The following is a 14,008-nucleotide window of genomic DNA, read 5'->3' on the forward strand; positions in this document are numbered from 1 at the left end:
TTTTGGAGGTAGTAACATTGTAGGAATCAGTTCTATCATTGTAGCTTTAAAGCTTTTGGAGGTAGTAACATTGTAGGAATCAGTTCTATCATTGTTGCTTTAAGGCTTTTTTTTTTCTATGGTTTGCCACCAGAATGCTTTAAATACCTATTGTCCTGGCCTAGTAGGCGATTGTAATGTTTGGAATGAAACAGCTACTACTCAGTACTCTAGTTCAGCATCAACTACTGTTAATCCTATTTTTATTAAATTCTCAGTGTGATTTCTGATCGGATGCGTAGTTTTGAAACATATAGATAAGACAAGAAAAATAAATTTGTGCATGCATAAGGAAAAGTAGCAGATAGAATTTGCTATAGTTTGTACTTGTAACTGTTTTTTAAATGTAGATGTTCTAAGGAACGTCCATTGGCAAATGCCTAACTGACAGTGGAATCAATTATGTGATATTTAAGAATGACAGTATATAATTATTTCATTCAAAGATGATGTATCCTCTCTATTTATTTACTTTTTATTTTCATATTATTTCTTTTATAATTTTTATTCCTGAAAGTTTTTCATTTTTTTTTTGCTATAACCAAATGGCCAGAGAAGGAATTAACAATAGTTTCAACTTGATTTTTACTTTTGTAAAAACTCATCAAAATGTAAACAGGCATAACTTAAAACAATTTAGAAAAATTTAAATTGCTTTTTTTATAATTGAAAAACTAAAAATGATCAGGAAGTAGTAAAAAACTTTCGAAATTGACACCTAAAGAAGTGTTACAGAAAGTGTAAAACTTAAAATGGATTTTCCTAATAACTGCAGTTTTTGAGTAGTACATTTTGAATTTGCGGTGTAATGGATACTAGTTTTAAAAATGCAACTATAAATTTAACTTATTATGTGAATTGGAAGTAAGTGCTGAAAAGTGGTGATTTGAATTAAATGATTAAGTGGAGCATATTACAGAATGAACTTTTGTTGACTTTAACAAAAAAATAAAGTTTTATTTATTGAGTAAAATGAAACCTATATAAACAAGTAGATGAATATTTGAGCTAAAAAATGAAAGATAAATTATTTTCATGTAATAAAAAAAATAACGTATTATGAAAACACTAAATTTAAGATAAGTACAAAATATAAATTAAACAGAACTTCAAAGATATAATAAGATTGAAGTGGGGATAGTGATCCCTGTTTTGCAGTGCAGACCTGTAGTTGTCTAAAATAGTTAAAAGAGGAAAAGATTTTACTGTAGCTGTCCATCTCATCCAGAATAAATGAATGCTTCCTATGGAAGTAATTTTTGTCTCCTGGTGCTGTAGGTAAAATTGCAGTTGTGAAATTCGTAACAGCCCTACTACTGCTTGGTCTGTACTGAACTCTGTTTGAGGGCTATACTCAGGTACTGGACAGAGAAGAGGGAGTACTATGAGGGCTTGAGTGTCTCCAGCTTCTAGTTCTATATGAAGAAGGGCTTTGTGCTTGCCTCTTAAAACTTTCATGTCTGTAAACACAAATGTCTTGTCATATAAAAACCAATAGTTATTTGCTGGTGACAACATGGTATCAGGCGTCACCTCATCGTTTATTTTTTTGATGTCTTTAAAACTGAGGAGCTATTTCCTCCAGCCATAAACGTGGTTTTTAAAAAAAGAAGGCCGGTTACATTTTGACTGGTCCCACACTTAGAACCTGTGAACACTGCCTAGTATTAAGAACTAGGTCCCTCTTAGGGACTTTCACTGAAGATGAGATCCCTATTAGCCATTAACCAGCAACTATCATCTAATTTAATGCAAATGTATGAGTTAAAATATTATGTTGATTAAGCCAAAGAGACAGGATGAAGAATTTCCAAATTTCTTCTTGTAGTAATCATGCTGTTTTTTTTATGAAGTTTTTGATATTTGGAAATTGCATACTTCATGATTTGATACTTTTGATTATATCTATGAATTGAAATGTTTTTTTGGTATTTCTTCTTGTAAGACTGTTTCACAAATATGAAATTACTGATGAAATAATTATTCATTATAGATAAAGAAATACTAAATTAATTATATAATTTTTTTTTTACTTTTCAGAATGAATTAGATGAAATGGAAAAGAAGAAAGAACGCATTTTAATGATGTCGTTACAAAGGCGGCAAGCTGCTGAAGAGGCAAGAAACCTTAAAGAAGCTGAAGCAGCTAGAAGAAGAGATTTAGAAAAGGCAAAAGAAGAGGAAAAGATTAGGAAAAAGGAAGAAGAAAAGAGACGAAGGGCTGCCATATTAGAACGTCATAAGGTGAAGAAAGCTATCGAGGAAGCAGAAAGGGAGGTGTGTTACTGCTTTAAAATTACTTTCTTTTTAATATTTGCCTAGAGTTTCTGTAAAAAAGAATTATTAATTTGATTTTTAAAAAAATCCTATTTTTTCCTCATAAAATTATCACCCTTTTTAATTATTGTGATTACATTTTGTTTTGTCATTGACCTAATTTATATTTACTGGGCTACCCATGATTACTTAAGAGTTTATTCCACTGCAAGTGGGCTTAGGAAATTATAATTAAAAATGTTACCAACTTCTGAAAAAGTTTTCTATGCTGAAAATTATTTATTGTTTTTAGGGAAAACAAGTGGATAAGGATCTTTTAAATTCATTGAAAGCATCATTACCAGCTGCTAATAGTTCTTCTGCTCCCAAATTAAGGCAAAAAGCTAGTGGGGGAGGAAGACCGAGACCAAAGACAATTCACATTGATTCAGGAGCTGAAGAGACCGGAATGATGACACCTTCCAGGGGAAAGAAAGGATCATCATCAAATCTGTCTGGTATTGTAATTTTTTTGCTTTTATTATTATTGTAAAACACTTGTTATTAGGTTATTTAAAGATAAATTTTATAATACTCAGTAATCCAAAGAATATTTATTCTTATTTATGGCTAAAAAGAGACTTTTTCCTGATGGAGCAATAACGAAGTTTATAGATGTTAGTTTTTAATAGTATGGTATAAATAATAAATCTTTCTATTGTTGGATTCTGTATTCAATGTAAGATAATTTTAACACTAACAAAATTAAGAAATCACAAACACCTTTTACACAATCAATGTAACAATTAACAAATTTGTGTATAAAGCTTCCCAGAATCAGAGTTTTCTTTAATTATTAAACTTTTTTGATGTGTAAATATATATAGGAGGGTGGTTTGAAAAGTCCTCGGAATGTACTAGAAAGAAGTGTCTTACTTCGGAGAAACTGCTTTTACTTTTCAACACAGTCTACCTGTAGACTAATGCGTTTGGTCCAGCGATGTTCCAATGCCTTGATCCCATCTCAAAAATGAGATTCCTCCAGGCTGTAAAATACCTCTCCAATTCGGGTGTCAATTCTTCTATTGTAGGAAATCTCCGTCCAACTAGGAAAATTTTCAGCTTGGGGAAGAGATGAATGTCTAATGGTGCCTAATCAGGTGGATGTGGCAACAATTCGTACCTCAGTTCATGAAGTTTTGCCATGGCAATAGCACTTGTGTGTGGGTGGGCATTGTCCTGATGAAAGATGACTTTTTTCCTTGCCAACCAGGGCTTTTTTCGTATATCTTTTCCTGTAGTTGGTCTAAGAGGTTTGCGTAGTATTGCCCCGTAATTGTTTGGCCAGTAGGAAGATAATCTATCAGCAGTATGCCTTTTGCATCCCAGAAAACTGAGGCCATGTTTTTCCATTGTCACAAATCACTACGCATAAAACTAAACTAAAACAAAGAGTCGTCACTACCACTCACCCCACGTGTTCACTCACAAAGGATGTGTGATTATTGCGCGGGAACCTCGTTGCTCTAGCACTGACATCTAGCGGTAATTCTGAGAACTTTTCAAACTACCCTCGTATATGATTAATTAATCAATACTTTATGTATATCTATACTCAATGTATTACTATTTTTGCTGAAAAATCATCCTTTTGAGTTAAATATTCCAGAATGATATCTGCATGTTGGAAATTCTGTGCTGGCAAACCCATTTAATACTTGTCTTCTAATATCTTTGCAACTTAATAATTCAGATAATAATAATTTCCTAATTATTATTTTTATTAATTTTTTAATTCCTAATTATTTAATATTTATTAATTTTTGAATTAAGGAGTGTGGAAACAGACAAAAAACATTATTTATGAATGATAATTATTAAAATAATAAAATTTTTAAAGATATAATTTGTATAAATAATTATGTGGAGAAGCTAAATAAATTATTGAACTCAGCTCAACTTTGAAGGTTTCCACCAAAGACTGACAAATACACATACGCAAATGAATGCTAACACAAACACACTCGCCCACAAAAATTTTTTCTGACCCAAACTCTTTTCATTGATATAAGTTCTTCTAATATCATTCCAATTGATAAAACTTTTTCTGTTAATAAGCTTGTTTACATAAAATTTTAAAAGGTTTCTAGCTATAGATAAGCTACCATATTATTATTGCAACAATAATAATCTCAATTAACACCTGGGAAACCTAATACAAATTTAATTACTCCTCCTCTGCATCATTGGGCCATTGATGTATTATTAAATGTTGATGACCATTTTTATCTTTTTATATATGTTCCCTTATTTTTTAATTGGTATATTAAATATTAACTAATATGTTATGTGTATGTTTTCCTATGCACTCATGTTCATGCATGCATTCATAAAAAAAATACATTTTGATTATATTTGGGGTCTTTGTTAATTGTTTGTATTCCATTGAAAAGTATTTTTTCAGCATGATATTTTTATTAATTTTTTCTTTATTGCTTCTTTGAATATATACAATTATATTTTTATTTTTTAAATATATGTGTTATGTATGTATAAATCTATAAAGATTATATGCAAGTGCATATATATATAAATATATATATATACACACATATATATACAACATGTATACACACATATGAAGTTACATTTTTTTTGCTGAATTGGTTTGAATACAATATTTTGTTGATTTAAAAGTAACCATTTATTTTATGCATTGTTCAATGTCCTTTATTGCTTAAGTAAATGTAGTGAATGTTGTGACATGTGGGTTGAAATAGCACTAAATTCTACGATGAGAAGGGACTACTACAGAGGTTCTCAGGACTGTCTTACAGAAACTAGAAAGCCTCGCCATTTTCCAGGTAAATGTTAATTTGTTATATATTAATTTTATCTAAACTTGGCTTCATTATAAACCAGATGGCTAAATAAAAGTAAAGTTTTTTTTAATGACAATTATGTAATTTTACGAAGTAAAAAATTTTTTTATTGGTAATTTTAAGATTACAGACCATTTTGAACAATCAAATTTAAAACAAAATTAATTGTAAATAAACTCTGATCTCTTGGTCATGCCAAAGTCATTAGGTTGAATTAAAAATTATAATTGCCTCAAGGTTAAATTTCTGCCCTTTAGAGCCGAAATAGAAATGATTGATCAAGTAACATTGTTTTGTTATAAAAATTAAAATTTTTCATTATACTTATAATTTTGTCATATTTAAACATTTAACCAATGGTGTGTTATATCATGCAGAAGAGAGAGACACAGTATCCCTGAAATGTCCAATTATTCTATAAAAATAAGTCATATATTGAAACAAGTTAATAAAAGGTATTTTCTTTATTCCCATTTTTTTTTTTTTTTTTTTTTTTTTTAATATTTTTCCTTGTGGTTTTTGTTCTTGCCATTACTGAAATCTCAAAAAATTCAATCTTATCAAAAAAAAAAAAGAAATCAATGTTTAATCATAGGTTCTTTTTCTGTTTATCAAATAAATGCATACATTTTTTTTGTTATTTAAAGTGACATAATTTGTTTAATTCAACAGGAAACACATATCTGATAACAGAGTTTTGAAAATTTTGATAACAGTTTTCAAAATATCGTAAAGTAGGTCACAATAAGTCCATATCTGGAAACAAGTGTATAAATAAAGATTTTTCTCAAAGAGCTACCGTCTTTGTAATTTTAAGTACATCTATCATGTTTACTTCTATTTACCATAGATGGTTGCTATATCAACAAACCAATTTGTGAAAAATGCCCATTGGTGCACTTATCTTACTAAAATGTAAATAATTTTGTGTCTAATTTCCGTAATTATTTTTTATGATACTTGTGAAATGCAACAGTAATGACAAATAAAGTGTACAAAACTGATACCACTTTTCAATTTTGGTCCTATCAAGATATTCTTGAGTTAGTAGTTTCTGTATTTTATGTGTTATTGACTGTACAAATGAGGGCATTTCTTTTTTTCTTAAAGTATACTATAAAAGCTGTTGGTGAAAGTAAAAAGTTGGTACTTCATTTACTCACAGTTAAGGATATAACATTCCACAATTAAAATTTATAAATTACTTACATCATAATAAATAATGATGAACTTCTTTTCAAATACAATAAGAGTAATATATTTGCATACAATAATGGCGTAAACTATTAAACGAAGCCTTCAAACAGCATCATTTCCCTTTAAACACGACAAAGGTCTGTAATCTTGGAATTTCTCTCACAGCAATAATATTACCGAGTTAAAATCAATATTGGGGTCATTTTCTGAAAAGATGTATCTTTATTCACTTTTCCTTTTTTAAACAGTTCCTTCCATTTTTTTTTTCTAGTTAGTGTTGTTTACTAATCCAAGTTTTTCACATTTTCTCTTTTTAATGAACTGTGAAAAAAAAGAATGTTCAGAGCAAAGTGAAACTAATATCAGATCCTTTAAAACAGTCATGAAATTTGAATATAACAGATCAATGAGAATTTATGAAAATTAATGATATCTTCATAGAATCTCCCTCCAAAAATTTTAATTTTAAAAGGAGTCAACGATTAATAGGAATATGTTGAATCAGTTAATGTTTATAAATTAGAATATAAACTAATATAATACATCCACAAGAAAGTAATATCTCTGCATACCTTATGCGGTTGAATAGTTTTAGGACTACATTCAAGATACTCGAAATGTATTTAATGCTCGGAAAGATGAAATTCCAATTTTTTTTATAAAAATGATACATCGTTGTCAGTTTTTTATATGTTTTCGTTATCTGGTCAACTTTTATTCATTTGGCTAATATCTAATTAATCTGAATGGCAGAAAGGTTGGGGAGCTAGGTGAATGAGAAATTTCAAGAAAGAAACAACTTGTGTCACAAATGCTTCAAGAGTATAGATTAAGATTTTTTGAGGTTAAATGCTCAAACAAAGTGAAAATTAAGTAAACTCCTTAACCTTATTGATCTGCAAGTCAAGATGTGAGGAAAAAAGAACCTGATAAATGAGGAATGTTTAAGTCACAGATACTTCACATTCAACATTGTCAACAATCCCAAAGGAAAGTGCTTTGCAAATTTTGGTTGTATGAAAAAAGAGATAACCTGAGCTACCAGTATCAGAATTTTCCTTTCGATATGAACTTCTGCCTTAGTTAGATTATGATTTCTGATATTTGTTTTAGAAGAGATTTAAGAACTTAACACCATCAATCAATTTATTGAAACCAATCGTAATCTCAATAAACCAGTTCAAAGTTACATTGGTCATCTTGGGGACACCAATATTAATGAGAAATGGAGAGTTTTATGTATGATTGAAAATAGAAAGAGCAAATATTAATGAATTTGAGCTCAGAGACAATATTTATTATTCCTCTTGAAGGAAAAAAAAAATTTTGAAAATCCGTTATGTAATCACTATGTCCCAAGATACCGATAAAGAACACAAAAATACATCTTATTCGAGAATGACATCAATCAGTCAGTTTAAATCTGTTGATAATTTAAAAAGTTATGAATTGTTTTTGTGTTCTTACTCTCAAATGTTTAATATCTAAATATATTTTAAGTGGTATTTTTTATAACTATAAATCTTTTAACTGGAATCCGTAACTAATCTATTGCTCCCAGGCTTTGATTATTTTTTTTTTTCATTTTTTGTTTTATTTGAAGTTTAGATAAGTATGAATCAGAAAGTACAAAAAGTTTCCTGTACCTGCCATTGAGTTTGAATTTACTGCTTAATTCTTGATCACTATATAATAAAATCAGTTCTATTAGTAAATAAAATTGACTTTGTTAACTACATATTGAAATTTAGTAAATTTGTAGACATATATATTCAGAATTTTTATGCTGTGTCTGAGTAAGTATTGCAGTGTGCTCATCTGATTTTGTTAAGTCTCTTTGGGCTAGTACAGATTCTTAGTTTATTGTTTTTTTTTAAATATTTGTTCATGCTCCTGGTTCTTCGACATGTCTTTTAATCAAATTGGTAAGTAAAGTAGTGGTACTTACAGCATGATGGATATTATAACACTTGTTTGGTTATTTAGTTCATAGAGCTTGGTTTCATTCTACTATATATGTAATATTTTATTAATAGTTATCTGTTAACTTTGTATTATTGATGTAAGAATTTTTTTTTAAATTGAACTATAGAAAAGGTATTATTAGAATTAAAAGTATTATCTCAGCTATTATTCATTATTTTAAATTATTTTAGAGATCTTAATTTCATAAAATATATGACTCATGCACAGCATCCTGTTGTGTTTCCACATTAATTTTTATGGCTAATTCGCCAACAGAAATAATTGTATATGTTACGGCGGGTAGGGGTTCAAAAGGAACCTTTACGAGTCCAACCGTGAAAAGAAAAGAATAGTCGAATATTGTTATTTTTCTATTTTTAAATAAGTAAACATAATATAAAGGAACACAAAATATACCAACTAGAAAAAAAAAGAAAGCTTAAAACTATTACAAAACTAAATTAATTGAACAAAAGAGAAAAAAAAAGTCTTATTTCACTGGTGATTGGTGGGGCCCTGGTTGTGGTTGTTCTGAGTGGATATTCTCGTAGAAGTAGATCGAAAAAAGGGACATACGTCCGCCCGCCTTGTCTTCTTGGAGGATAAGTTGAAGAAGTCCGCCTGCCGTGGTTAAGATGATTTAACTGGCGAAGATGGCCAGAATGCTGGCAACTACGAGTGTGTAGTGAGGAGAAAATGGAGAAGATATGTATGTGTATGCAGTGAGGCGTTAAGAAGTTGTCTGTCTATTTTTTAGTTTAAAAAACAATAGAGAGTAGTTGTTTTGTTTTTTTTACTTAATAAAAATCACATGTTCAAACTATCGATTTGTGGACCATATGTTGGCCGTAACAGTATAATTGAAGTAATAGATAAATGTATGCCTGCCAACTGTCAATAGTAACACCAAAAATGGTAGAAACTGTTAAACGCCAATATTTTGACCCACATTACTAGCCTTCTTCAGTGCTACAAAGAACAACAGTTGAAATTATAATTATAAATGAATAAATGAGTGATAAGTAATTATAGAAATAAATTTAGTAAAAAATACAAATAAATTAAATAATTTTAAATGGGTAATATTTAAAATATTATTTAATATTTAAATGATGATATGACGATATAAAAGATATAGATGTAAACAAAGTAAAATGACAAAAGTAACGAGGAAATTGATTAATGATACATAGTAATTAGAGATTAAATCTGTAACAATGATAAAAGTAAAAATTGAGAAAGAGGTAATAATAAAGTAAGTGAGAGAAAACTGAAGAATCATGTATTAAAAGGTAAAAGATTCTTTAACAATAGTATAAAAATAAGAATTAAATATGATTCGATATCAATTAAATATGAAGAAAATATCAAATAAAATAAAGCAAGGTGTAAATGATGGAGTTGGATATAGCAAAAATTGTAAATTAACTATTGTCTTTTTTTTTTTTTTTCGTAACTACAATATCTATTGGTATAATGCCCAAAACTATACCATTACTGTAATACCATTTTCTGTATACATTTTATTAATGTCCCCTTCATCCGCTCAGTTATCTTGTGCAAACAACTTGGAGTAAACCTTTTAGTGTGCATGTGTTAGTTTGACAGGGCAAAGCATTGTTTTAGGTAATCTTAATCCCTTTTAACTCACACAAAGGGATAAAGAAGCCTCTAACAGATCTTCAATTGAGGTTGGACCTACATTGCAGAAATACAAATCACCTGAATGTGTAAGGTTATAATCAGTAAAAATGGTTGACCATTTCTCATTATTTATAAGTAAATAACTATCCCAAACCCTATGTCGGAGTCGCTGTTGTGAATATACCTTAATTTAATTATAATTACTTACAATTTTGGCTAATGTACTCCTAAAAGCCACCAAAAATATTTATTTTAATTAGATGATTTTAACCTAAAATACTTCTAATATTGCAATATAACACTACACTACTGTAATATAATTTTTATTGGTTGATATGCATAATATATATAGAATGTACCCTTTGACTACTTTATAGAATAAATATTATATACATTTTTATGTTTAATATTATTAATGTTATTTAATTAATTAATCTCTTTTCGGTCCAGTTAAATTTGACTTTTAGAAGTAGTTTTGAGATCTTGTAAGGGCATTTGGATTATTTTAGTTGATTTGTTGTCCCTTTTGATGAATTACTTTCACTGTAGTTTAAATCACTTCCTACTTTCTTTATTTTAATTCATTTCCCCATAATAATCTTTTTATTTTAATATCTTTGAATATTGTTGTTTTATAATTTCTTCATATTGCAGAAGTAGGGGATGAAAGCCGAGGCACATCTCCTGGAAGATCGCTTGGAAGAAGGTCTTCTTATAAAACTTCAAGAGGTAGGTATTCGTCATTGACAACGTATTTTATTTTTAATCTTATATCTTGGTTCATTGCAACATGCAAAACAAAGTCAAAACACAATATAGTGGTATGTAATCTTATATATTTCTATGAATAACAAAATCTATTAACTTTAAAAAGTTTTATATCCAAACATTTATCTTCTTGTTTCTTACAGCTTATAATAATGCTATTTCGGAAAACAGACAATGTTATGATTTAAAAAGTTTTAAGAAAATAAAAGGTTCAAATATATTTAAAAAAAAAAAAAAAGTCGGGTTCGGAAGTGATATGGTTGGTTACAGATGGTTCACCAGAGGTACGGACGATGACGCGGCCAAGGGTTGTCCCAGCAACAAGACGCAAGTCCAACTCCCTCATGAACCTCGCCGGTAAGACTGATAAAAGGTGTCGGCTTTGGGCATCGGTGAAGGAATCTAATTTAACAGGATGTTTTCCTTCTTATGTTTTATTGGTGTAATGCTCTTTTTCGCTTTTGTTGTAATCTCCTATTTGGGATATTATAGATAACTTGATAGGTTGCATATTTACAAATTGCTTGTTAGGAGCAGTTTTTATTTCATTTTAACCAAGATTAGTGCTTTGTATGTTTGTCCTGGGATGGACCTGTATGTATGTAAGTGGCCATTGTATTTCTAAACAAATAATTTTTGAGAATAATGTAAATATATATTCTTAGTGATATATTTACAGCATGATATAAATTTTAAACATGAGTACTAAATTTCGGGAAATTTTACATTGACAAACAATTCTCTTAAAATTTGTTTTAAATACTTTATTTGTTTTGTTTTTTTCTAATGTATTACTCATTACAGATTAGTGATATAGAATATTTAATCTTGTTCTGGTAAAGATATTAAATTTTATAACAAAATTTATGGTATTTTTATTGTCAAGAATTGGATTTTAATCTGAGTTTTCCCTATTTAAAATTTGAAAACATAAAAATATCAAAATTTCTTTTAAAAATAATCTTCATTCAAGCTGGTGTTGGTGATGATTTGGGATTCTTTTGCAATTTTTCAAGTTATCTAATTTCAAACAGTATTTTTTTGAAACTGACATCCATGAATGTTAAATAAAAGAAGATGCCATGAGGGAACCATAGTTGACATATTTGATGGAACCATATTGAATCAGAAATAAAAAAGATTCAGTGAATATTTACTTTTTTATGTGTGCCTTTTTTAGTTACTTTTTTAATGTTTTCGTGCAACAAACTATGTGATTTTATTTAGATTCTAGAACACAGATACACTATTGCAAAGCTTGTAGTAGCAATAGCTGTCCTATCTAACTATTTAGTTACCTTTCTTAATGGACTTTTTTCCATGATAATATTTCAAGTGGTGAATAAATAGCAAATTTGTATCAGTGTAACTGAAAACAAAGTTAGGGAACAAAAAAAAAAAAAAATAATAATACTTCTATATAAATAAACACATATTCACGTGTTTCTCCTCTTACAATATTGTCTGTTAGTTATTTTATTGTGATCAAAAATGAACTCTTACTGAATGTGGTACAGAGTCCTGTGGGTAGATCTCTGACTGAAGGGAATTATGAATAGCTAAAAAAGATTTGTTTGTTGGCCCCAAAGACATTTCCGTGTTTCATACTCTTATGCTGAGTTAAGATGTTATTCTGCTTCTGTAGACAATATTTCCTTTGCACATACCTTTTCAAATAATAATAAACAACTTTTATCCTTCCTATGTTTATAATTTTCTCTAATTTGAGTATTCTATCCACTAGTTGTGTTTATTGACCTTCATTTATATCCCTTCCTACTGCCTCATTTCAACTCTTCTTTATTCTCCATTCCACTATGTTCTGGAATTATCTCCTCGTTAAAGACTGTCATGCATATTTAAAACCCTTCTATTACAATCAGCTGCTGGTTAGCCGTGCATAATATTAAAGCTATGATTTCATCACTTACATTTTAATTAATATCGAATATTATTTCTGGTACAGTTCTACTATTGTTTCTTGTAAAATATATTACAAGAATTTCTTTATTTTTTTTTTTCATTTACAATAAATTAAAACATATTATTTGTAGTGCTTATTTTTGATTTGCAGATTTTTTTTTTACTAGATGATTACTTGTAATTATTTAACGATTTTATTATAACAAGTATAAATTCTGTATGATTATGTATTAATTGCAATAATTTATTTGGCCAGAAATAATTTTTTTTTTCAATTTTGTTCTATTTTAGGCAATCGGTTTCAAAATTTGTTAAATCTTTTTCAAAAATTTTACAGAAGATACGATACCACAAAGATAAGATTTTAAAAAACTTTGGAATAAGACTTTGCCATGTGGTGTAATAATATTAGATCTTGTAAAAAAAAATGGGGCTAATTTTGAAACTGATTATCTCATTTGATGGATGGATCTCACTTGTTGGAACATGCTACCCTTCTGTATGTCAAGTCTTATTCCATTGTAACTTATTTATCTCCTCCTCATCCAATCTGATGCTACCGCTTAGTACATTGTACTACAACTCTTATATTCATTATGTATTTTATCAGCTAATTTTTATTTAAAATTATGGTAAATAATAAAAGGGAAGGCATCCTGGTGCATATATTTTAGTATAATTGGGAGAATATTTTACTAACATACATTTATACATATGCGTGTATGTGTGTGAGTGAGAGAGTGTACACACATGTGTACTTATATATATTCCCATATAAATCAGAAACTAGTTAAACATTATTACGGAAAGAAATACCAACTTCTAATTATAAATAATTGTTTTGTTCACAGTTTACAATTATTATTCATATTCTTTTAGTAACTTTTCAGTACAGCTTTACATCTTAAGTGACTTAAGTTGCAAGAGTTTTTTCTTTGGCTCAATTATAACAACAGTTTGTGAACATTCTTCTAGTTTATCATTGATAGTCTTAGATATCTCTTACTTAGTTAGTTTTTAGATGTTTTAAGACCATGTTAGTATATTTTTTTCTGGTACGATAAGTCTGTAGCGTAAGAAGGGTCTACAGTTTTGTATTCCATAATGTAGTCCATCAATTTTGTGTTTTTATATCCCATGCTGGCTATATGGGAGTAGCATGAAGACATCTTGATTGAAATTGTCAGGCCCTCTAAAGCAATGATTCTCAAAGTGTGTTCTGTGGCACCTCAGGGTGCTGCAAGAGTGCCATAAAATGTTCAAATGATGTTGATAGCTTTTCTTCTGTTACTATAAGGTCCAAGTCTAGAAAAATTTGTGTCCCCATAATTTTG

The 14,008-nt window shown here is 28.9% G+C and overlaps 1 protein-coding gene across 7 annotated transcripts in view; it reads left to right on the forward strand.

Annotated features, from left to right (window-relative positions):
- The window catches only part of Patronin (calmodulin-regulated spectrin-associated protein patronin), a 111,687-nt gene that overhangs the window by 84,024 nt on the left and 13,655 nt on the right, over nt 1-14,008 (forward strand). For 4 of the 7 annotated variants that reach the window (XM_014419752.3, XM_014419755.3, XM_014419757.3 and 1 more), the window contains 5 exons: nt 2,080-2,316; nt 2,609-2,813; nt 5,076-5,159; nt 10,638-10,712; nt 11,022-11,108. In XM_014419752.3, the coding sequence (XP_014275238.1) occupies nt 2,080-2,316; nt 2,609-2,813; nt 5,076-5,159; nt 10,638-10,712; nt 11,022-11,108 (688 nt within the window). The remainder of the gene's footprint in view (nt 1-2,079; nt 2,317-2,608; nt 2,814-5,075; nt 5,160-10,637; nt 10,713-11,021; nt 11,109-14,008) is intronic. The other 3 variants (XM_014419756.3, XM_014419754.3, XM_014419759.3) reach the window with 3 other exon arrangements.

The sequence above is a fragment of the Halyomorpha halys genome, unplaced genomic scaffold (assembly GCF_000696795.3).
Source record: "Halyomorpha halys isolate HHAL.00 unplaced genomic scaffold, Hhal_1.1 Scaffold251.1, whole genome shotgun sequence".
NCBI lineage: Eukaryota > Metazoa > Arthropoda > Insecta > Hemiptera > Pentatomidae > Halyomorpha > Halyomorpha halys.